At 38.3% G+C, this 22417-nt stretch overlaps 2 protein-coding genes across 3 annotated transcripts; both read left to right on the top strand.

Moving 5' to 3' along the window:
- Positions 1-1610: 1610 nt before the first annotated feature.
- On the top strand, positions 1611-13956 carry LOC128861538 (uncharacterized). 2 transcript variants are annotated; one of them, XM_054099738.1, is made up of 16 exons: positions 1617-1714; positions 1829-1881; positions 1991-2122; positions 2175-2396; positions 2461-2595; positions 2661-2930; positions 2985-3116; positions 3183-3416; positions 3472-3600; positions 8111-8372; positions 8426-8550; positions 8614-8745; positions 8924-9447; positions 12362-12451; positions 12508-12677; positions 12752-13956. In XM_054099738.1, the coding sequence occupies exons 2-16, from the start codon at positions 1830-1832 to the stop codon at positions 13548-13550; spliced, it is 3408 nt and encodes a 1135-aa protein (XP_053955713.1). In that variant the 5' UTR covers positions 1617-1714; position 1829; the 3' UTR covers positions 13551-13956. The 2 variants fall into 2 exon arrangements, with proteins under 2 accessions (XP_053955714.1, XP_053955713.1); XM_054099739.1 differs by lacking the exon at positions 3472-3600 and having other exon boundaries at positions 1611-1881.
- A 3298-nt stretch (positions 13957-17254) lies between these two features.
- Positions 17255-22417, top strand: LOC128860713 (uncharacterized). The gene is made up of 3 exons (XM_054098399.1): positions 17255-17776; positions 17909-19566; positions 21673-22417. The coding sequence occupies exons 1-3, from the start codon at positions 17255-17257 to the stop codon at positions 22415-22417; spliced, it is 2925 nt and encodes a 974-aa protein (XP_053954374.1).

The raw sequence follows: 22417 nt of genomic DNA, 5'->3' as shown, positions 1-22417 counted from the left end.
ATTAAGCCGAGGGTCTGGGGTGAAGTATTTGTCGAGCATTTGAATTTTGAAAGGAATTTTAACGTAGCGGATAACCTCTCGTTTGACGTAGTCGCGTAGTTTTTTTTTTTTTGTAAATTGCAGGCGTAACCAAATAAATAGAGAATGTTAGTTAACAGTCTCCACGTCCATATACAAACAGTTTTAAGAATCCGACAATTCGAGACAATTTAATAGCTTTACCATATCTTATTCTTCTATTAGCCAATCACTTATCCATACTTTTCAGCGTTTTTCTCTTTATTTTTATCTCTTTCCCTTTTTCTTTTTTAAACAGGCATAAATAACAAACAATCGCATTATCCGCGTTTATGCTATCCCTTTTTACGCTATCTGCAATAAATCACGTATGAGCTGCACGCCGTCTGGGGCAAACGAAAGTGAGCATGTGCGGCGTCTGTACCCTACTTAAGGAGAGGTGCATGCGCACAAGGTATTCAGTCTTAAGTTTAACGTGGGAACGTGTAAGCGTACAATGTAATATAAAGTAATTAGATATTTAAATTAAATATATATATATATTATATAATATATAATATCTTGTTTACGTTACTCTGAACTATCAACTATCTATCATTCTAGTGGCCAAAGCGAAAACAAAATATATTGCTTCTTTTGTTCTTCTGTTGCTACCTGTTTAATGTGCCTCGGATTGAGCATTTCTTTTCTATTGACAAAACTTTTTGAAGTACGTTCAAGTCCCAAATAACGCGGCGCTATTAAAAAACAGTTACTTTATTTTTTTAATTTTGACAAGCCTGATGCCAGCACAAAAGGAGGAGAAATCACATGTTTGTGAAAATTCAGTGAATGGCTCGATTTGTGATTTGTGAGATTAAAACTAATAAAATTAATGAAAACGGAGAGCCGTGTGTTAAATTGGGAAAGCACAAATTAATAGAAGGCCTCCAAATACCCGCAGTCGTAAACAAACCATTGGTATGAGCATTGGCTATGATGATTTTTATCACTACTACTATCCAAAATTTAGGAAACACAGCCCAAGTAACATCAGCACATCTGACAAATTCGCTCAGAGCCGAATAACGGTCTGCTACGTAGGACACCTTTAAAAATCTTTTCACCATGGACACAACCAAGCACAAGAAATTATTCGCACACACACAAACATATTTTCTTGCCACGGTGTCTTCCGCATAAAAACGCAAATCAACTACATTTGGAGTCTTTATATTAAATTGTGCTTTTAAAATTTAAAACACGGTACTTGGTTTTTATCTGTTTGTTTAGCTCTGATCTGATGAATCACATTATTGCCAAGCTATTCACTAAATGTTCACAAGCTTGTAATTTCTCCTCCTTGTGTTTGTTTTGTTTGGTAAGGGACTTGAAATCAGAATTGTCAAAATCGCGAAAAATAAAATATCTACTTTGGGAAGACGCCACCTATAGTACTCAATTCGCCTTGCTATTTAGTAATTAGATAAATTTTTAGCTATGTCTATTATTTTAACATTCAAAATTGTAAATTAGCAACCTAATGTTAAAATTTTCTGGCAACATCAATATTAACATATTTATAATAATACATAATAATAAATTCGCCTTGGTTGAAAGAATACCAACACTGGCACGATCATAATACTATTTTTGGAAATTTTTCATTTAGAACTGCTTTATAATGCGGGGATTCCCTGAGTTACAGATTTTACAAGTACGTAACTTTAGTTATTCCCATAATTTATTAGTTATTTGAACTCGATCGAATTTGGTTTATTTTGGTGCGCAATTTGGTCCCCTTATAAAATTATTATAAGTATCTCTGCAGAATGGCTCAAAAAAATGTTCGCGATGTCCACCAACATTTCGCTAAAAAGAACTGTAAGTAAATGGAATGGGTTTAAATAGAATGTATGCATACTTCGTCTAAATATCAAAACATTGCTATAAATGCATGTACATATGTGCACATACATATGTCTATTTCTAGCAAAAGTCAGGAGTGCGCATATGCCTGTGACGATCCTCGTTTTAGTAGTGCAACAGAACATCCCAGATACGGATATTTTTGATAGTGAAATCTATACATGTCACCATATTATATCTAAGCATAAGCAGGCTGGTGAGTAGATTAATGCCAGTGAACATGACAAATACTAACAATCAATTTGTAGCCAGCGGCGATGATAGAACTTTTGTAGACGAAGATGGAAACACTTATAATGATTGGAAAAATTTCAAGCAAGAAAATAAATTGGAATGTGGTATTATGGTCGCACCGCTGAATGGCAATTACTCTTTCGATGATGATGGTAAAGTAAAGCTGGAATTTTCGGAAACACCAGCTGCCAAGTCCCCGACGATTCGTGAAGTTCAGCAAGACTTTGCTGTTGAGAGTAAAAAAATTACAATTATAAAAAAATTACAATTACAATTAATGTATTTTTGTTTTTGTACTAGGTGAATCTTTTGCTGGTTTAAATAGTAAGTCAAATATGATTTATGTGTTAATCACAGATGTGAAGGACTTCGAAAATATAGAAAATGTGAGAAAGTTCACATGTCATCCTGTGATACGATCGAATAACTCTAATTGTAAGTACCTACTTATAATGATATACAAATATAAATAATCAAAATTAAACTATTTACAAGCGAAGCTGAAATTTTCGTTGACGAAGATGGAAAGTCATATATGAATTGGGAATGTTTCAAAAGAGAAAACAAATTGCCTTGTGGCATTATGGTTGCCCCATTGAATGGGCATTATAGTTTTGATGGAGATCGAAAAGTAGAGCTAGAGTTTTTGGAAACGTCATCTTTAGCTGGAGTTGTTGGTAATAGACAAAATAAGTCAGAAATTTTGGAAAGGCCTTCTTTGAATGATGATGCTACCATTCGCGAAGCTCAGCTATATTTTGCAAGCAAAAGTAACTAACACAATAATGGCTTACACCTTTATTTAATAAAATATTTAAAATAAGGTAAATCTGGAGAGGGAAACATGTCAGCAAGCAGCATATACGTGATGGTCACAAAACAGGTGGACATTTATAATGCCATGAATTCTCGGGAGTTTTCCTGTCATTCTGTTTTACGAAAAGACGATGTCATAAGTACTCCCACATATAAATATTAACAAGATTTGAATATTTACTTATTTAAGATTTTCCTCTTCATAGCTGAGAATCAAATGTTCGTTGACGACAACAACATAGAATACACATCGTGGAATGTTTTTATTTGTAAAAATAAATTGCCGCAGGGCATTATGGTCGCACCTTTGAATGGAATTTACAGTTTTGACGAAAATGGAGATGTTGAATTAGAGATAAGATTAACTCCATTGAGCATTCCAACGACGCCAAATCAATTAAAAACTGTCGGCAGTCTTCAACAGCACTTTGCCGACATAAGTGAGTACCGAATGAGCTTTTTACAGAGTTTGTTGTTAATATTTATGTGTTATAGAGAAATATGGAGTGGATATGGAAATGGATTCGACTGTTTTACACATTCTCGTTACTTCAAATGAGTATGAAAATGTCTTAGAAGCAAAGGAGTTTAAAGATTTTTGCGTTAAGCGTAAACAGTATCAAGGTATGAATCGGTTTGAATCTTAACACATTACCTACCGTGTGCACATATTTGTGATTTTTGTTGAACTTCACGTGCATACATTTAGAGTGCCGAAAACTGTTAATTTTAGTTACGAATCAAAAAAAATTAGATTCCTTTGTTTCAGCTAAAATTTCACAGGGTTATCACATATGTATTTCAATATTTGTTTTCGTTTTGAGTATATATATATATATTTTTTTTGTTTTATTTAATACACAAACGCCTATCGGCAATATACAACTTGGTAACAATTAATGAAAAGAGAAAAAATGAATTTTGAGGGGAAAGGTGTAAACAAATTAATAGGGTATTTGTAACAATTAATTGATAAAAAAAAAAAATTTCGAAATGTTGTTTGACCTAGGGGTATGGTAATAGACGTGATTTAATATCTGGTACGAAGGTATTGAGTGATCCGCTGTAAAAGTCCAACTCGTGCAGAGAGTTGACGATCCTAGTTATTCGGTTATGTGCAGGCTATTGCGTCTCAGTGGAAGTCCAACAGGTGCGAATTTGCCATATTCCAGAATTGGAAGGACTAAGGAGGAGAAAAGGCCCAGTAAGGTGTTGGGATTTGTGAAGTCCTTGCTGGTTCTAGTAATAAAACCAAGAGTTTTAAACGCTTGCAGAGTAACCTTGTTAATATGTTTGTTAAATGTCAATCTGTTGTCTATGATGATACCTAGATCCTTCATGCTGTCGATTTCACTTATTGTCTCGTTTAAATTGTAGTTGGTTGGAGTACAGACGTGCGATCTTGAGAAAGATACTGCTGCACACTTTTTGATATTCAGGCCTAGTTTGTTTCTGTTGCACCAGGCCGACAATAAGTTTTGGTGAATTTTGATGTCTTGTACACTAGTTATCGATCTGAAGATTTTTAAGTCGTCCGCATATAGCAGGTAGTCAGACTGTAAACGGTCGTCAATGTCGTTAACGAATATGTTGAACAGAATTGGACCCAGGTGTGATCCTTGAGGCACACCCGACGTTACATCATGCTTGGTGGATAGATGACCATTCACCCTCACTTGAAATTGCCTTTCAGATAGATATGAGTGGATCCAGCCCAGAGCATTGCCTTAAATACCGTATCTGTTGAGTTTATTTATCAGGATACAATGATCGACCCTATCGAATGCTTTGCTAAAATCCATGTAGATGGAGTGCACTTCGTGTCCTTCGTTTAGCGCTTCTTGGAGGTAGTTGACATAGATAAACAAATTCGAAGTAGTAGACCTCCCGCTAACAAAACCGTGCTGCTTGTTGGTGATAACGTTCGAGAAAAATGCTGTGAGTTGGGGGAGAACTATTTTTTCAAAGAGTTTAGCGAGAGAGGATTGTATGCAGATTGGTCTATAGTTGGAAACCTCAGACCTAGGACCGTCCTTGTAAATGGGACAGACGTAGGAGGATTTCAAAACTGTTAGGAAGGTACCGGTTTGTAGAGAGAAATCAAATATATGTGTGAAATGTCCGCTGAGGCTGGTAGCACAGTTTTTGAGGAAGGTGTTTGGTAGTCCATTCGGGCCAACACCTTTCTTTGTATTCAATGTCAGCAGCGCTTTGTAAACATCATTTATATTAACCTCGAACTCGGTGATAGTATTAGTCGGCCTGTATCCTAGATCAGCTAACGTTAAGCCTCGATGCGAATCTTGATTATATACACGCTTGAAAAAGGATGCGAACATGCTATTAATCTCAATGTCGGAGTCTGCCGACAGATTATTCCAAGTCATGGTAGACGGAATATCGCTGTTACTCCTTCCTTTATGTTAAATGAATTTCCAAAATGCATTTGTATCAGTCCGAACCTGCTGCTCAATCTTATCTATATAATTTTTGTAGCATAATGTGTTGAGCTCCTTGCACTCCCGTCTAAGTTCACTAAATTTTCTATAGTACAAATTAGTATCGTTTTTCTTGTATTTCTTGTAGTTAGAATGAGCTTCTTTCTTGAGTAGTGTTTTGGATTTTAATTCACTTGAGAACCAGTAAGGGAAGTGACTTGTTTTTTGGACACGCACTGGAACATATGATGAGATGCCTTCCTGGATTATGTCTTAGAGTACTTTTATTTTGCAGTCTACAGTGCTTGATGAATATAAGTTAGACCAATCAGCGTTTACGAAGAAGTCATTGAGATTATCATAGTCACCGTTCTTGAAATCATAGTAAGTCGGTGTTGCAGGCTTTAGACAGGGCTAGAGCTCGATAGTGATATCAAGGGCAGGGTGATACAGATCCATCCATGAATAGAAATGTTACTAAAGCAGAGATCAAGCAAGTTATTATTATCGATATGGACACTGTTAAATTGTTGGCATTTCAGCGAAGAGAAACCTTCGTATATAAGATTTTCACAGTCAGTGCAGGGTGAGATGCTAGGAAGGTTGAAGTCGCCAGGGATAAGGAGATTTGCGGCACTATATTTTTCCTTCAGATAGTGAAGCGTATCAGTGAATGTCTGGAAAGCTGCGAGTGAAGCACTCGGAGGAAAGTAGACGCACCCGACGATGATATCAGAACCCACTTCAATTTTACGTAGATGTGTTCGATGCTAACGTCGAGAATGGGAATACTTTCTGCTTGAATATATTTCTTTACTGCAATGAAAACGCCTCCGCCGCGTTCACTAACACTTGTTGAGCTGCTTCTGTCCTTCCTAAAGATCTTAAACGTGTTATCTATTACCCCCCCCGTCATTGATGGCTGGATGAAGCCATGATTCAGTGATGCAGAAAGCATCAATGCCACTGATCGATACCGCTGTGAGAAAGCTTCTGAGCTTGGTACGCAGGCCTCTCACGTTCTGGTAGTGAATTTGTAGAATCGACAGGGTTTCCCTTTTTGCTGAGTGAGCGAAAATTGTTTCCCTATCTTAGGAGCACCATTGACATATTTTATTGTTTTTGTCACCAATGTGTCACGAAGATTCTTAAGATGTGTCAGCTGGGTCGGAGTGAGATCAGATTTAAATCAGACTTTGGTTGATCCATCAGTGGGTTCAGGTGGTTTAGTCCTGAGAATTGCTCGTGCTACCGATGGGTATGGAGTTTCCACCAGTAATGGGCGAGTACGACCAGCCAAGGGAAAACCTAGGCGGCGGAGTTTGAATCTATCTAAATTAGCTGAGACATCCGGTGGTAATATTGTCTGGATTATGGTTTTGTCATCTTCAAGGCGGTCTTTACCATCCACTTTTTTAGATTCTTTGATATTTAGTATGACAGCATTTGACTCACGTTTTTTGCGTTCTGTGAACTCCGCAATGACATCTTTCGTTGGCGCTGAGGCGCCAGTGTAGTTCTTGAGCTTATTTTCGACGGTTGTTAACCGTTTATCGAATCCTGAGCATTTGTCACCCAATTGCTTGTGTTGTTTAGATAAGCTCATGACATCCTTCCTGATGTCAACAATATTCTTTTCAATAGCAGACTTGAAATTATTAAATTTACTTTCAAATGTCGATGTAAACTTCAAGCATTGGTCGTCGAGCAGTCGTCTTAGCTTACTCATGGTAATATTATCGTTATCTTCATCATCATCATCGGATTCAAGATCGTCCGTGGTGACGACACTAACCTCCAATTAGCAGGAATCACATTTCCACAGGAACCCCTGTATTTTAACTTTGTTTGCTAAATCAGTGAACTCGGATTTGGTAATCCCCGTACAATTGGCATGAGTCCACGTACGGCAGGCTACACACAAAATACTAGATGCTTTGACGTGAACAGCCGCGTGGCAAACACCACATGAGTACTGTTGCTGGGTGCCTTTTCTAGGAGGCATAGTTGGTCGCAGAAATTCACGTATTACTGAGAGAACTTTTACTGATTTTGATTGTCACTGCACGAGAGTATGACTAAACTATTAATTTGAATTATTAATTAACTATAAGTTGCAAAAATAGGTTTAAATAAACAGCAGTAAAAATGTATATTAGGTCATAAATAAATAAATATAGTTTTGTTAAGGTTTTCGGAAGTCAAGTCGCATTTGTAGGAAATCCTAGACTGTTAGCTATCATTAGAGATAAATATAACCTTCGTAGAATCTACACAAAGAAAGAAAGGGTCTAACGAAAAATGTACCTAAAATTACAAAATCCCCCTACCTCCGAAACCAAGCATTCCATCGCCTATCTTGACACGTACACATCCCGACGAAAAGCGATACATCCTGTTTTTGATTCTTTTGAATTTCATCCAGCACCAGAGAATCTTTTTTTTTTGCAAACATTAGCGGTAGGTAATGTGCTAATTTATTTAAAAATGTGTAGATCTTGAAATTTGCATTTACTTATACATTTAAATACCCAAATTTCGGGAAAATGGTTCGATTCGTTCAAACATGTGCAATGTTATTCCTATTTTAGATTTGTGCCATAGATAAGATTAAGTAGATATAAAAATAGTTAATCTACCTACATCTCGAATATTACTAATTTCATATATACCCATCATTTTATTTCACTTCATAGATAAATTGGAAACTGAATATTTTTATGAAGACGAGAATTGTAACAAATATCCTAGCTGGAGCTGTTACCTGAAAGATAATGATTTGCCAGATGGCATAATGGTTGCGCCGCACAATGGCGAGTACACATTCGATAATAATGGTAATGTAAAATTGGACATACAGCTAACGCCAACAAGACGCAGAAAAATGCGAACAATTTTGGAAGTACAGCAGGAGTTTGCAGACAACAGTGGATTCAATAAAGAAATAATTTGGGACTTGTAAGTAAGACTATAGAGTAGAAGTACTTAATAATATTTTGAATTTTACCCAGATTATCTGCAAATCAGTGTGATATTTTGAGGGATAAAATAACGAAGCTCATTCCAGACCAAAAAAGAGGGCAGAGCAGAATAGAAGAAATGCGAAAAATTATTTTAGATAGTGTTTGGTCTCAAAGTGCGTACACATGTCAATTACATATGAAAACATTTAAACTTCTTTATTTCTGGTTTAAAACAGGGAAATACACTAACGGAAACTCTTTAAGTGCAATCATATATGTGTTAGTTACCGATTGTGAAGACGCAACAACTGTTTTAAGCGCCAAGGAATTTTCTTGTCATCCCGTATTTCGAACTAGAAAATGCACAGGTAAGAAAAATCGGCTTATTTATGTATATTTTCTTGCTTACATTTTTATACCACATGTATGTATGTACATATGTATAGCCAACCATTCAACTAATATTTTTATTCATATGTTTTTTTTTTTTACTTATTGCACGTTTATGTTATGTGTTTGTTATTTTATATAATTTTTTTTTATTAGCTAAGGGCGACAGTTCAAGTTGTTGTATGATATTTGTGGATGAATTGGGACGAGTGTATCAAAACTGGAAAACTTATCTGGCAAATAACGAGCTCCCTTCCGGTATGATGATAGCACCGCGAAACGGTATTTACACAACCGACGGAAATAAGGTCGTGGAATTAGAAATACGTATGACACCAAATGGCAGTACTGCTAGAAAGGCACTCAACTACGCGGACACAACGACAGCCGTTGCTGGATTTGGTGCCGCTGCAATACCGGTAGCATCCCTCATGGTGGCTGTAACCCCTCCACTTTTGATTTGTGCTTCTGCTGTTTGTGCAACCACTGCTGCATATTCAACAATCCGATCGGTATATAATTTAGTAGACCGTAAAAAACATGAACAGTCAATTGGTCTTAGTAATTCGCAAGCTAGAAATTCTTGGCTAGGGGTGGGTGCTGGTGTTCTTGGAATGGGCGCGGCCGGTGCTACTAAGGTCATGACAGCCGCCGCAGCTGCTGGCCAGGAAATTTCATTGGTAAGTCAATGAATAAATTTAATAAATGGAAGTTTTTTTTAGTAGAAGGTTGAAAGTCACTTTAGCCTTCGGAGTATCTGGTTTGCCTTGAAGTATTGATGATCGGAGTAATTTTGTGTGTCATATACCATAAGTAAACCGGTTTCAGCGAACAGGTTTATTATTGGAGTTGTGGGGAATGTCCGAATAGAACTGCTTATAGCTGCACGATATGGTGTAGGGATCTTTTTTGTAGATGCTGCGTCGTTGTCATAGATTGGCAAGTCGTGGTCAAAACTCGGTTAAGAACAGGGTTCTGGTTACGTTTATCAGCGTGGATGGGTGCATTACTGCATGACTGAAGTTACTTGGTGTCAAGGATAAGGCCCAGAGTTTTTAGCCTTGCACAGTGGTAATGTCATTGCTGCAGTCAGGAGGAAGGGAAGAGCAGTTGTGCTTTCTTCCCACATGTAGGATTTTTGATTTTTTATAGATATTGTTGTACCGCAGGAAAGGGATCGTCGTCAGCATTGAGTTAGCACTCTATGCTGCTACAATAACAACAATAACAACGCGAATTGTTTGTAAGTTTGACGATTTCATCGGTCGCTATTATAAAGGGAACAGCGGATAACAGGTGTGACGCCTATGGGGTTCCATTGTTTAGCAGGACTGTTGAAGAGAGATACCCATTGACTTTGACTCTGGGATTTTGTATTGATGAAAGATCTTTATTTGATCAAAAGCTTTCTGAAAATCCATCGCTAAGGGCACATGGCTTTTAGCGGAGGGGGCATTCAGTATGTAATAAGATTTAGAAGTGCATCAATGATGCTATGGTTATTTTTTGCAACCTGATTTGGGTTATAAGTTTACTGTTTTTGACGCACCTCATCAAATGATTAAAAAGTTTTACTAGGCAAGCAAATAGATATTTTTTTTATTTTGGTAATTTGTATTCTTATATTAGAAAGTGCATAAGCTATCAGAGTGGCAGATTTTAGACGAAAAGCTTTAAAAGGTTAAACTTTATACATAATTGACCCAGACATACTTAGCGTACATATGTGTGGCATTTTAGTGTGCCCCGCATAACACCAACCTCCTCTTCACATGCTCATCTAACACACCTTTAGAAATTTCTGATCCATCCCAACTTAAATATCACGTCAAAACCGTTTGTTTTTCTAATGATACATGGTTACAAAAAACGAAGATACATGTACTGTTCCAAAAAAATATGATGGTTTTTCTCAGGCGCAGCACTCTGGCAGGTTGATTTTTATGAGAAACTTGTTTATGTCCCCACTGGGCTTCAGAAGGAGGCCTTCCTCTGCTGCCACCAGCTGGCAGAGCCAGAGCGTTTGTTTCCATTCGGACGACATGACCCAGCTTACGTAGCCGCTGGATCTTTTTTCGCAGCCCTATGTCTATGACTTCGTAAAACTCATACAGCTCTTTGTTCCATCGCCTGCGACATTCGCCATCGCCAACGTGCAAAGGTCCAAAAATCTTCCGCAGAATCTTTCTCTCAAACAATCCAAGCGTCGCTTCATCGGATAGTGTCATCGTCCACGCTTCTGTGCCATACGTTAGGACGAGTATCACCCTATCTGAAATCTCGTTTGGTATCAAACGGCTCGGTGAAATCCTTTCCAATTCTGACGGCGCGGCTGGTATTGAGCAACGTCATTTTGCATAGCCGTATTAGTTTTGCAGTCCACAAATAGAAAGAGGAACTCGGTCAAACAGCCAAAAAGGGTGTACGCGCCAATTATATATATATAAAGGGTTTTTCAATTGGCGCGGGTCGATTTTGGCGCCCTGTGGCAGCCATTTTGTTTTGGTGACATCTGTCAAATCTTTTTTGTTTATTATTCAGAAGAATAATGGCAAGTTACACGATTGAACAGCACGTTCAAATGATAAAACTTGCGCGCATTGCGCCCATATTTCGGTAGACGTGGTGGCCCTTCCAATTTCTTATGGCCCATATTGAACCATATGAACCTAGACGACATGCGGTTCCAGCAGGACGGCGCTACGTGCCACACAGCTAACGCCATTTTATTCCATTTCAACATCTACCCGCCCTTATTGAAAAACCCTTTTTATATATACATATTAGTTTTGCAGGGTAACTCCTTTTCGTACTGTCGAATGCAGATTTGAAATCGACAAAAACATGGTGTGTGTCTATTCTCCTTTCATGGGTGTCTTCCAAGACTTGGCGTATTGTGACTATCTGGTCGATTGTGGATTTTCCAGTTGGCTGATGGTGGGCTTCATCCTCTCACACAACACGCTCGCTAAAACCGTATGCGAGATGTTTCGAAAACTTATCCCGCGATTATTGGCACAGATTGCAGTATCACCCTTTTTGAGGATTAGGCAGATCACACTTAAATTCCAAGCGGCAGACATGCTTTCACCCGACTATATTTTGCATAGGAGCTGATGCATTCTCTGGATGTCAGCCACCAGATCGCCGACTTTGGTCTTACAGGAAAATTTCACGGTATTGAAACCTTCTGTAAGTCGCCGAACTTTCTGGTAGCATTTTCGGGTGTTGTTCCTATTGACCAGCATTTCAAGCTCCTCGCACTCACGTGTTTCGGTCTATCGTCTTTTCTTTCATGCCTGAATACTTACATTAAAGTATTTAATCCGTAGAGGGTAACAAGAAATCGGCTCTAAGTTTCTGGAATTCTCCGTGGATTCATTTAAGGCATATAAGGAATTTCTTAAGAAAAAATTGTTTATTTTTATTTACAACAATATTGAAAACAGCAAAGAATCTACCGTATCTTCATAAGCTTTTTGATTGTGGAAGCAAAGTATTTATTTTAGACTATTATTTTAGGATTAGAACAATCGTTAATTTTTCAATTCAATATTAAACAATTTAAATAACTTATTATAAATTCTGTTATAGGTTACAGAATTGTTTGTGAACGGGATGAACATTTCATCCATCGTATTATCAGGATCAGGGGTGGCAAATGGAATATTGGATATAGTTCTTGTAAGTTATAAAATATGGGTCACATTAATTGCATAATTTTTGTAACAATTTTGCAGAAATATCGTGACGACGAGGATGTGTCTCACATAGATGTACTTCAACTTGCAGCGTCTTTGGTGCTTTTCACTCATTCTGTCCGCAATTTTCGCCTGGCGTCAACACTTATAAACGAAACACGTCACGCTACAATTCTGGACTACCGAAAATCGCTAAGTAATCGCCAAAGGTATACACATCTAAATTTATTCGAGTTTTTTACACAAATAAATTGAATTGTCAAATTCTGCTGAATATTTTTAGAAAAATGTTCGATAAAATGGCTAAAGAAACAGTCCGTATCCGTGGTGAAAGTCGTGGAAATGTAGATATTATCCGCAGTGTTAATGACATGCCCTCCAAGCAATATCTAAATGATTTGTATAAAATAAATAAGAAGTTAAATGAAGCCAAAGTACGTCCATCATTCGGACCTGCTGGTGATGGTATTGTACTGAACAATGAAGTGTCAGTCAATGCGAAAGTTTTGCGAAACAATGTGCAACATAACCAAGGCCCTAATGTACTGAATACAGTTACGCAACCAATACCTGGATCACATCCAGAAGCGAATGCTGCAATCAATTCACGCTTGCTGCCCTCTAACAATCTAAACCAGCTACCACAATCTAGTGATAATGGGATAGCAGCAATTGTTCTTCCTAATAGTGTCCTAATTCCTTTGGCCGAATATGGAATAAAGCTCATTAATATTATTGCCAATTCCAACAGCTTTGAAGACATTATAACAACGATGGCAGAGGCTTATACAGAGAATGCATTCCGTTTCTTAATGAAAATAGCACAAGAATTTGTTGAAAAAATGCTGGATAGCATAAGAACTAAGATACACATTTTTATATCAGCCGAATGCATACTATACCGTATATTTTTGCATTGTCAAGAGAAATACAAGGACCAGTCTTATGAATACCTAGCCGATAAAAAATATAGCATTTTAAATGCTATTAAAGAGTATTTTCAATCTCTGAATCCTAATAGTGATACAAATTTAACAAAATGTGATATTTGTATTGGATCTTATTCGATATGTACACTATGAAGATACAGAAATATCTATATATTTACAAATTTTTCGTTTTGCACAATCAGTTTCAGAAAAGTCGTCATGGGAAGTTTTTTGTAATATTATTGTAGTATATTAGCTATTTTGTAACAATTATCTAGTAGTTTCTTCGCATTTATGTAATAATGCTTTTAACAATATCCATATATATATATATATATATATTTTAAATAAACACAAAATCGGAAGCAAACTTTTTCCTATTAAAATCGGTGCTAGTATGGAGTTGTTTCACTTCGGTAGGGCTTAGATTCGAAACTCCAGATGCATGAAACACCAAATAACAGGTTTTTCTAATAGTGGTTGCCTCTCGGCTGGCAATGGAAAACCTCCAAGTGTATATTTGCCAAGAAAATTATAATAGAATATTTTAGTACGAAAGGACAAATATTAAATAATTATACTTTAATGTTAATATTTGATCAAATATACCGTATCTTGGCAGATCAGTGCAGTAAATTTAGAATTTATTCATGGAATTTTTATTGCAAATAGTACTAGATTTTTATAGAAATCATTTTATCTTTTGTTGATAGATTAATTTTAGTGATTTGTGCTTTTTTAACCTTTTTGGAAGGTTTATTTTTATAGAAACCATTTTATATTTTGTTGGTAGAGTATTGCTCCTAATAAAGTTGGACTAATAGGTATTTCTCAACCTTTACAAAAAGGTTATATGTACTTAAGTTATTTACTAAGGAGCAAACTTATCCTCTTTTGTTAAATTATATTTCTCATCAATTGTTTTAGTTTAATGTTAGAATTTGATTATATATGAGCCATTTTGGCAGATAAACCCAAATGCGGAGACGGTGAAAAACTGTATGTACCCCGTTTAGACGCACACTCAAAATTGAAAGAGGATCTTGGTGAAGCAACCAACAAAAGATGTACGCGCCAATTATATATACTCGTATATAAGTACATATATGCACATAACGTCATAGATGTGTAACCACTTGCTAATTTATGATTTGAATATTGAGCTATTACTGTGGTCACCAGTATTAATAAGTCATACTTTGAGAAAACCACTTTATATTTGTATGTGTGTCTACATATAAACATTATTTCTTAACTCTTTCAATGGCTAGAATAACTTTTGTGAGGTAATATTCTCTTATTTTACCTCTGTCGTCTACCGTTTTTGGTAAAACTTAATTTTATAGTAGAAAAAAATAAATGTTTATGCTGTTACAAAAGCCTTACGAAGTTGATGCTCGCCAACCAGAAATTGGAAGAGTGGCAAAGATATTCTCGGTAAATTCTGTGAACCCAAAACAATTAGCTTTCGACGATATTGCAAGATGTGATTTTTATTAATGCTAGGCATCCACCGCTACCTTGCGCTCCTTGCAGCTCACGCCGTAGACAACACCTGGCCAGCCCTCAATTACCAAAGACACTATGAATAATAATATAATATATGGGATAGTATTGTTGGGCGCTACATCGTTGCAATTTTAAGTGTTTACCAATAGAACTGTGGATGGGGAACTTAGTTTCTAACTTCGGTAGACTCGGTTCTCTGACAAAGGGCACTTATTTATAATTTTTACCTTTGACTTTTGATCGACTGTCTGAGGAAAGTGATTGCGTGTTGTCTTCATTATCCCTTGAAGGTATCGCTTGAGTTAAAATTAGGTTACGATACGTGTATTATTTTTTATTGCAAGTTCTAAATAAGTATGTTCAATTTATATTCATATAAGGAAGGATATTTGTAACAGTTCAAAACGATATACTATAGGTTATTTGCACACTTAAAGCTTTCTAAATACTGTATACTATTTCACATAAATAGGTGTATGAATAATTTGGGATCTGACGAAAACCAGTTTTACTTATGATTAAATTAATGCGTCAAAAACCAATTTATAGTCCTGTTCTGTATTTCGATTCCGATCAAATTTTTCTGAAACGATATTGGATGGTGTTTGTTACGCCAAATGGCTTAGAATTTTAATTTTTAATTTAATTTTATATATTTAATTTAATTTTAATCATTATTATAATAATTTGTTAAATTCCATAATTTCTCATAACGTTTCAATATTAAGCTTACTGTTTTCTAAAATACTGTTCAATTTTCGTATATGAATTTAAAAATATCACTATATATGTATAAACACCTATATTACATAAACGTAACAGAGCAATACATATTTACTGTAATTACATAAATTTGAACTCAATCCGTTAGGCTAAGACACTATAAAAACTCGAATTTAGAAATAAATAAATCACTTGTGAAGTTACCACCGAACGCGCTCGCATTTGTTTTTAACAGGCAATTATATTCGCGCATGTCCCACGAAAAATAAGTTCTCATCTCAAAAACGCTTGAGATTTTTCATGGCGCCCGAGCAGGGACAGTAGTGCGAAAGTGGTAAAAAGTGATAGTAATAAAAGACCAAAAGTTGGCAATTTGTGCACGCAAATTTTTAATAACTAACATTTAAAATAACCAGCCGAATAAATAACTAAACGAATATTGCCTGCGCGGTCCGTTCACAGACAGCAAAACTAATATATGTACATACATATGTATATGCATATACAAAAAAGTGCACAGTGACAGTGAGTCCCCAAAAACCAAAAAAAAAAAAAAGAAAAACTAATACATCTATCAAAAAAAAAAAAAGAAAAAAACGTTAAAAGTTAAAAAAAAAAAAAAAATATATAATAAATAAAAAAGAATAAACTACAATACCCAGTGCGGTACTTATATAAACAGTCACAGTGATATGTAAATGTTCTCGGCCAAAAATAAGGCAAATTTATAAAAAAAAAAAAAACACAGTGCAATTCACCGCTGCTCACTTGCAGTTCGTCGCCCTCGTGTATATATCACTGTCCGCTGTCACAGTTCTCGCAGTTACTGCCATACTCGCCGCTGCTCTCATCACTGTAACCGTCGCTGCTACTCTGGTCACTGCTGCTGCCGTCATCGCCCGCTGTCGCTGCAATCCCTACCGCTGGTTCTGTCGCCGCCAGGAATGACCTGCACCTGCATCCTTTGCAAAAGGAAAGTCAAGGCTTGCAATAAGCCTATACAGGTAACAAGTGCAATAAATTGAAAGTTGTGGTTGTTGTTGATAAACACTCTCAATTTTTTGCATCCCCTTTTCACTTTCTTGCATATATATACATACATATATGTACACACTCCCATATGTGTACATGTACCATATGTACAATTATCTATACAAATATACGTATATAAAACTCCGCGAAAGTGAAACAAGGGTACGTTGGGATTTGATAATAAAGGGTGTGACCTTAAATGCGAAATCGTCAATAAATTTAAAAAAAAAAAAAAAAATTAAAGAGATTGAAGACCTTTTTTTCGAACAATAAGTTCAATTAAATTAAAATTATTATAAAGTTAAATAAATTTTTCGTAAATACGGATTATTTACAAGGAAATAATTTAAACAAAAATCGATTTTTCGCAAATCTGTTGAACAATTTTCGTAGTGTTGTGCTACTGTGCTTGCTCATCCTTTCGTGGCCTGACCACAGCCTTGTCCAACAGCTATTTTTCGTTTTTCTGATTGAGATTTGTGCAGGCTATTCAGCCATCTTTTCGTTTTTTCAGCCACAAACTCTCACAGATATTTTTTCGTTTCTGTGGACATTGAGCAAATTTTTCGGGAGCTTAAATAATTTAACTCAAAATGAGCAAGCCAAAGACAGCAGTTCCAAGTCTCTCTCCAAGTAAGGAGATTATGGAATTGAAATCACTAAAGCGCCAGCGAACTGTTGCGAAAAATAGTATAGTGCGCATAAAAACGGGTCTCCTCGATAAAACAATGTCGTTAGATCCAATTGAATTGGAGTGTCGACTGGACATTTTGAACTCTCATAGCGATAAGCTTATGAAGTGCCAGTCGAAAATTGAAGAAATCGACGAGGAAGACATAGCCCGTGGGGAGTTAGAGGACCTAATAGTGGAAACTAAGTCCGTTATAAAATCTATTCTGGCGAGAAATAAATCGTCAATAGCCGAATCATCCTTTGTTGCACCTCACAGCTCGCGACTACCGAAAATGTCGCTACCGAAATTTAAAGGGGAATATTCAGAATTTAAAAATTTTATGAGTCTGTTCGAGAGTTTGGTGCACAACGATCCTACAATCCCAGACATTGAGAAATTTAATCACTTGGTTAACTGTCTGTCTGGTGAAGCTTTGGGAACGGTAAAGGCCTTCCAAATGTCGGACGAAAATTATTCGAAGGCGTTGGCTAGTCTCAAAAAAGTTTATGACAATAAATGCTTAATATTTTTCGACACAATTTCCAAACTTTTTGAACTGCCAACTATCCCAAAGCCATCTGCGCTTTCATTGCGCACAATGATTGATACAGTGTCGGCTGTTTACGACTCGTTGCTGTCGTTAGGTGACGAGAAAAACATCACAAACGCTATCATAATTCATCTGGTAATGTCAAAAGTTGACACCGTTACTCGGTCAAAGTGGGAGGAACAGTTGGATTATGATAAGCTGCCATTATGGCGTGAGTGTGAGGCAGCATTAAATAAACGCTACCAACATTTATCTGCCGATGAAGCCTCAACGTCGAGGCTCAAGCCGTCAAGCAGTCACAGCATTCAGAAACCCCACCTTCATGCGGGAAGGACGAAAGCTGCCTTAGTGACTTCAAATATAAAACAGCCGGTGTGTCCGCACTGTAAATCAAATGATCATAGTATACCCGCGTGTCCTACTTTTAAAACTCTCTCTGCTCAGCAGCGATTTGAGTTTGCTAAATCAGTCCCCTTATGCATAAATTGTTTGCGAAAGGGGCACTCAGTTTCAAAGTGCAAAGCGGATCGGTGTCGTGTTTGCAACCGTTCGCATCACACGTTGCTGCACCAGTACCCTGTATCCTTTGCAACTGCACCACAACTTTCGACCTCGCATGCCATGCACACGACGAGTACGCCAGATCGGGTTATGTTGGCTACAGCCGTAGTCAACGTAAAAGGTAGCTCCGGAGAGTACCTTGCTGCACGAGCCTTGCTGGATTCTGGATCTCAGGTGAATTTCATGACAGAGGATTTGGCGCAGAAATTACGAATTCGTCGCGAAAGTACGACCTTAAATATTATCGGCATCGGAAATGCAACCAAAAAAGTAAGGACGAAATTAAATACATTTGTAAAATCGCGGGTCAATAATTATGAGTTTTCGGCACAGTTTTGGATAATGCGATCCATTTCAGCCAGCCATCCAGATCGTAACGTAAATATTAATGGCTGGAAAATTCCTAAAAACATTAGCTTAGCGGACCCAGAATTTTATAAGGCTCAAAAGGTAGATCTTTTGTTAGGTGCTGAAACATTTTTCGAGCTTTTAGCTGTAGGCCAGATCAAGGCCAGCTCCAATCACCCAACATTGCAAAAGACACTTTTAGGCTGGGTTGTGTCTGGCAAATACGCCTCCAACCAACGTCCTCCTCCCACAGTCAGTAGCACATTATGCCATACTGAACAAGATCTAGCAAATATAGATTCCATTGTCCAAAGGTTCTGGGCGATGGAAGAAATACCTTCAGGGGCTAGTTCGACAAAATTCACACCTGAACAAATAGAGTGTGAAAAATTTTTCGTAAAAACCACTAAAGTTTTGCCTTCAGGAAGGCTTCAAGTAAGACTGCCTTTCAAAGATGACCGTAAGTTACTCGGTAATTCCTATGAAACCGCGTCTCGGCGGTTTCAGGCCCTGGAGAGAAAGACCTTGAAAGATCCAGAACTTCGTCAAATGTATCTGGACTTCATGAATGAATACATCGAATTGGGTCACATGAGCCCAACAAATAATAAGATCCCGAGTGAGCCACACTACTTCATTCCGCATCAATGCGTTCTTCGGCCTGAAAGTACGACGACTAAATTACGTGTTGTTTTCGACGCATCAAGTCGTACCTCTTCTCAAATTGCGTTGAATGAAATCTTGATGGTTGGGCCGACCATTCAAGAAGAGCTGTATTCAACACTTCTTCGTTTTCGTTTGCATAAATATGCATTTACGGCGGACATTACTAAAATGTACCGGCAAATTCTCATGCACGAAGAAGACAAAAACTTTCAGCTTGTAGTGTGGAGACGGCATCCATCTGAGCCACTTCAAATCTTTCGACTTAACACCGTAACATACGGCACTGCGCCTGCTCCATTTCTCGCTACACGGTGTTTACAAATGCTCAGCGATGCCAATACACATATGTATCCACTCGGCTCAAAGGCAATAAAAGGAGATTTTTATGTAGACGACCTGCTTACAGGATCCGATAATTTCGAATCTCTAGATCTTATTAGAAGTGAGGTAGTTAAAATATTAAACTCGGCAGGATTCAATTTATCTAAGTGGTTTTCAAATCACCCATCATTTTTCGATTGTGAGAGTTCTGAGAAGGCCTTAAACTTCAATCACACAGACTCCACAAAAACACTTGGAATCCATTGGTTGCCGAAGGAAGATTTGTTTCGGTTTGTCTTAAATGACAACTTTACCAGTTTACGAGCCACTAAGCGAAACATATTATCAGTTTCGGCTCGTCTTTTCGATCCTCTTGGTTTACTTGCCCCACTAGTTACCAAAGCAAAAATCTTATTGCAAGAGCTTTGGCTGCAAAAACTAGATTGGGATGAGTCGATTCCATTGCACCTCGACACCAGCTGGGAAAATTTCAAAGCCAATCTACTGCAGCTACCATCAATAAGCATTCCTCGGTTTGTACACACTGAGTCGAGTGCAAGCTGTCAAATTCATGGCTTTGCCGACGCCTCAATACGAGCGTATGGCTGCTGCATATACATACGTAGCCATTCGGCTGGTGGAACGAAGTGTACGCTGCTTACTGCAAAGTCTAGAGTGGCTCCGCTGAAGACTAAATCTCTTCCGCGTCTAGAGCTCTCGGCAGCCCACTTGCTGGCCAAATTATGGTCACGAATAGCGACAATGTTGAGTCGGCCAATTGAAAATATAAACTTCTGGACAGACTCCGAAATTGTTTTGCATTGGATCAAAACGCATCCATCTGTACTACAGACCTTTGTTGCAAACAGAGTGTCCGAAATCCAAGAGTTGACGGATAAAGCTACTTGGCGACATGTGCCAACTAAGCAAAATCCCGCGGATCAAGTGTCTCGGGGTTGTAACGTGGACGAATTGAATAATTCTATCTGGTTTAGCGGTCCACAGTTCCTCCTAGAAGACCCTGCGTTATGGCCAACAAACACCCACTTCCAGCTCTCTCCAGGAGACGAAGCATTAGAGAAGAAACGGAACGCAACAGTTTTAGTTGTTCAAGCAAATGAATCGCATCCAATTATGGAACTCACCAAAAGAGTATCTTCTCATCAAAAACTGCTTCGTATTGTCGCTTACATATTAAGATGGATAAAACGCATTAGAAACCCATCTGCGACATTCACACAAATGCTGACGGCTGAGGATATTAAATTAAGTTTCCTCAAAGTCATTCAGGTGGTTCAACATGTTGAATATGGTGAAGAAATTATGAAACTCACCAAAGGTACCACCCTACCCTCAAGTTTGCAAAAACTTAATCCATTTTTGCACAACTACTCGGAATTGTCGCTGTCGTTTAATTTACTCCGAGTAGGAGGCCGCCTATTAAATGCGCCTCTCCCATATGATGCCAAGTTCCCACTGCTCTTAAGCAAGAACTCGCACTTCGTTACCACATACTTACGGTACCTACATTTTCGAAATCACCATGCTGGAGCAAAGGCATTGGTAGCGCTTCTCCGAGACCGCATTTGGCTGGTCAATGCTCGAGAAGCTTGTAGTCGTACCGTTCGAAACTGCACACACTGCTTTCATTATAAGCCGAAGCTGCAATCCCAAATAATGGGAAATTTGCCTGCCGATAGGCTTCGTGCACTACGACCCTTTCTAATATGTGGAGTAGATTTTTGTGGTCCCGTATATACTACATTGAAAATACGTGGTAGACCCCCAGTAAAAACATATATCGCAGTGTTCGTTTGTTTCACTTCAAAGGCAGTACATTTAGAACTAGTAACAGACTTGTCTTCTAATTGTTTTATTTTCGCCCTAAAAAGGTTCATTGGACGCCGAGGAATGCCGCGGAAAATATACAGCGACAACGCCACCAACTTCGTCGGCGCCGATCGCAAGCTTCGCGAGCTGAGGGATGCTTTCGAGGCCCAACAACCGGAAGTACAGAAATACGCAACGGACGAAGGATTCACCTTCGCCTTTATACCACCCAGGGCACCGCACTTCGGCGGGTTATGGGAGGCGGCAGTGAAGTCCGCCAAACACCTTCTCGTGCGCGCAATCGGCAACGCGCTGCTCACCGCCGAAGAACTACAGACGCTGCTCGTCGAGGTCGAGGCCGTACTCAACTCGCGACCCCTGGTACCACTGAGTCAGGACCCGAACGATGGAGAGGCCCTAACACCAGCGCACCTATTAGTTGGGTGCCCCCTTCGAGCGCTGCCACCAGCCCAAGTATCGATGGACCCAATGCGTTGCTGCGACAGATGGCAACTTGTCTGTTGTCTCAAGCAACAGTTTTGGCGACTGTGGTCCAGGAACTACCTGTTGGGTCTTCAACAGAGGAACAAGTGGTTGCATCCGAAACGCAACCTCGAGCTGAACGACCTCGTCCTGGTTCAGGAAGACAACACACCACCGCAGCAATGGGTGCTCGGCCGCGTCGCCGCAATCGTAACAGGGCAAGACGGCAAAGTCCGCGTAGCAGACGTGGCAACCAAAGCGGGCGTAATTAAACGCCCCGTTCACAAGCTCGCCGTACTGCCATCAGACGTTGAAGGACCATGA

The sequence above is a fragment of the Anastrepha ludens genome, chromosome 4 (genome assembly GCF_028408465.1).
Source record: "Anastrepha ludens isolate Willacy chromosome 4, idAnaLude1.1, whole genome shotgun sequence".
NCBI lineage: Eukaryota > Metazoa > Arthropoda > Insecta > Diptera > Tephritidae > Anastrepha > Anastrepha ludens.
Note: the sequence above shows the minus strand (reverse complement) of the source record. Positions and strands in the feature narration are given on the sequence as shown.

What these genes read in the sequence shown, in the direction of transcription:
- LOC128860713 (XM_054098399.1), top strand. Translation starts at nt 17,255, where the DNA reads ATGAGCAAGCCAAAGACAGCAGTTCCAAGTCTCTCTCCAAGTAAGGAG. An exon ending in CTGGTGAAGCTTTGGGAACG is followed by an intron (nt 17,777 to 17,908) that starts GTAAAGGCCTTC and finishes ACTATCCCAAAG; the next exon opens with CCATCTGCGCTTTCATTGCG. An exon ending in CCGACCATTCAAGAAGAGCT is followed by an intron (nt 19,567 to 21,672) that starts GTATTCAACACT and finishes CGCCCTAAAAAG; the next exon opens with GTTCATTGGACGCCGAGGAA.
- LOC128861538 (XM_054099738.1), top strand. Translation starts at nt 1,830, where the DNA reads ATGGCTCAAAAAAATGTTCGCGATGTCCACCAACATTTCGCTAAAAAG. An exon ending in ACGAAAAGACGATGTCATAA is followed by an intron (nt 3,117 to 3,182) that starts GTACTCCCACAT and finishes TCCTCTTCATAG; the next exon opens with CTGAGAATCAAATGTTCGTT. An exon ending in TCGCTAAGTAATCGCCAAAG is followed by an intron (nt 12,678 to 12,751) that starts GTATACACATCT and finishes GAATATTTTTAG; the next exon opens with AAAAATGTTCGATAAAATGG.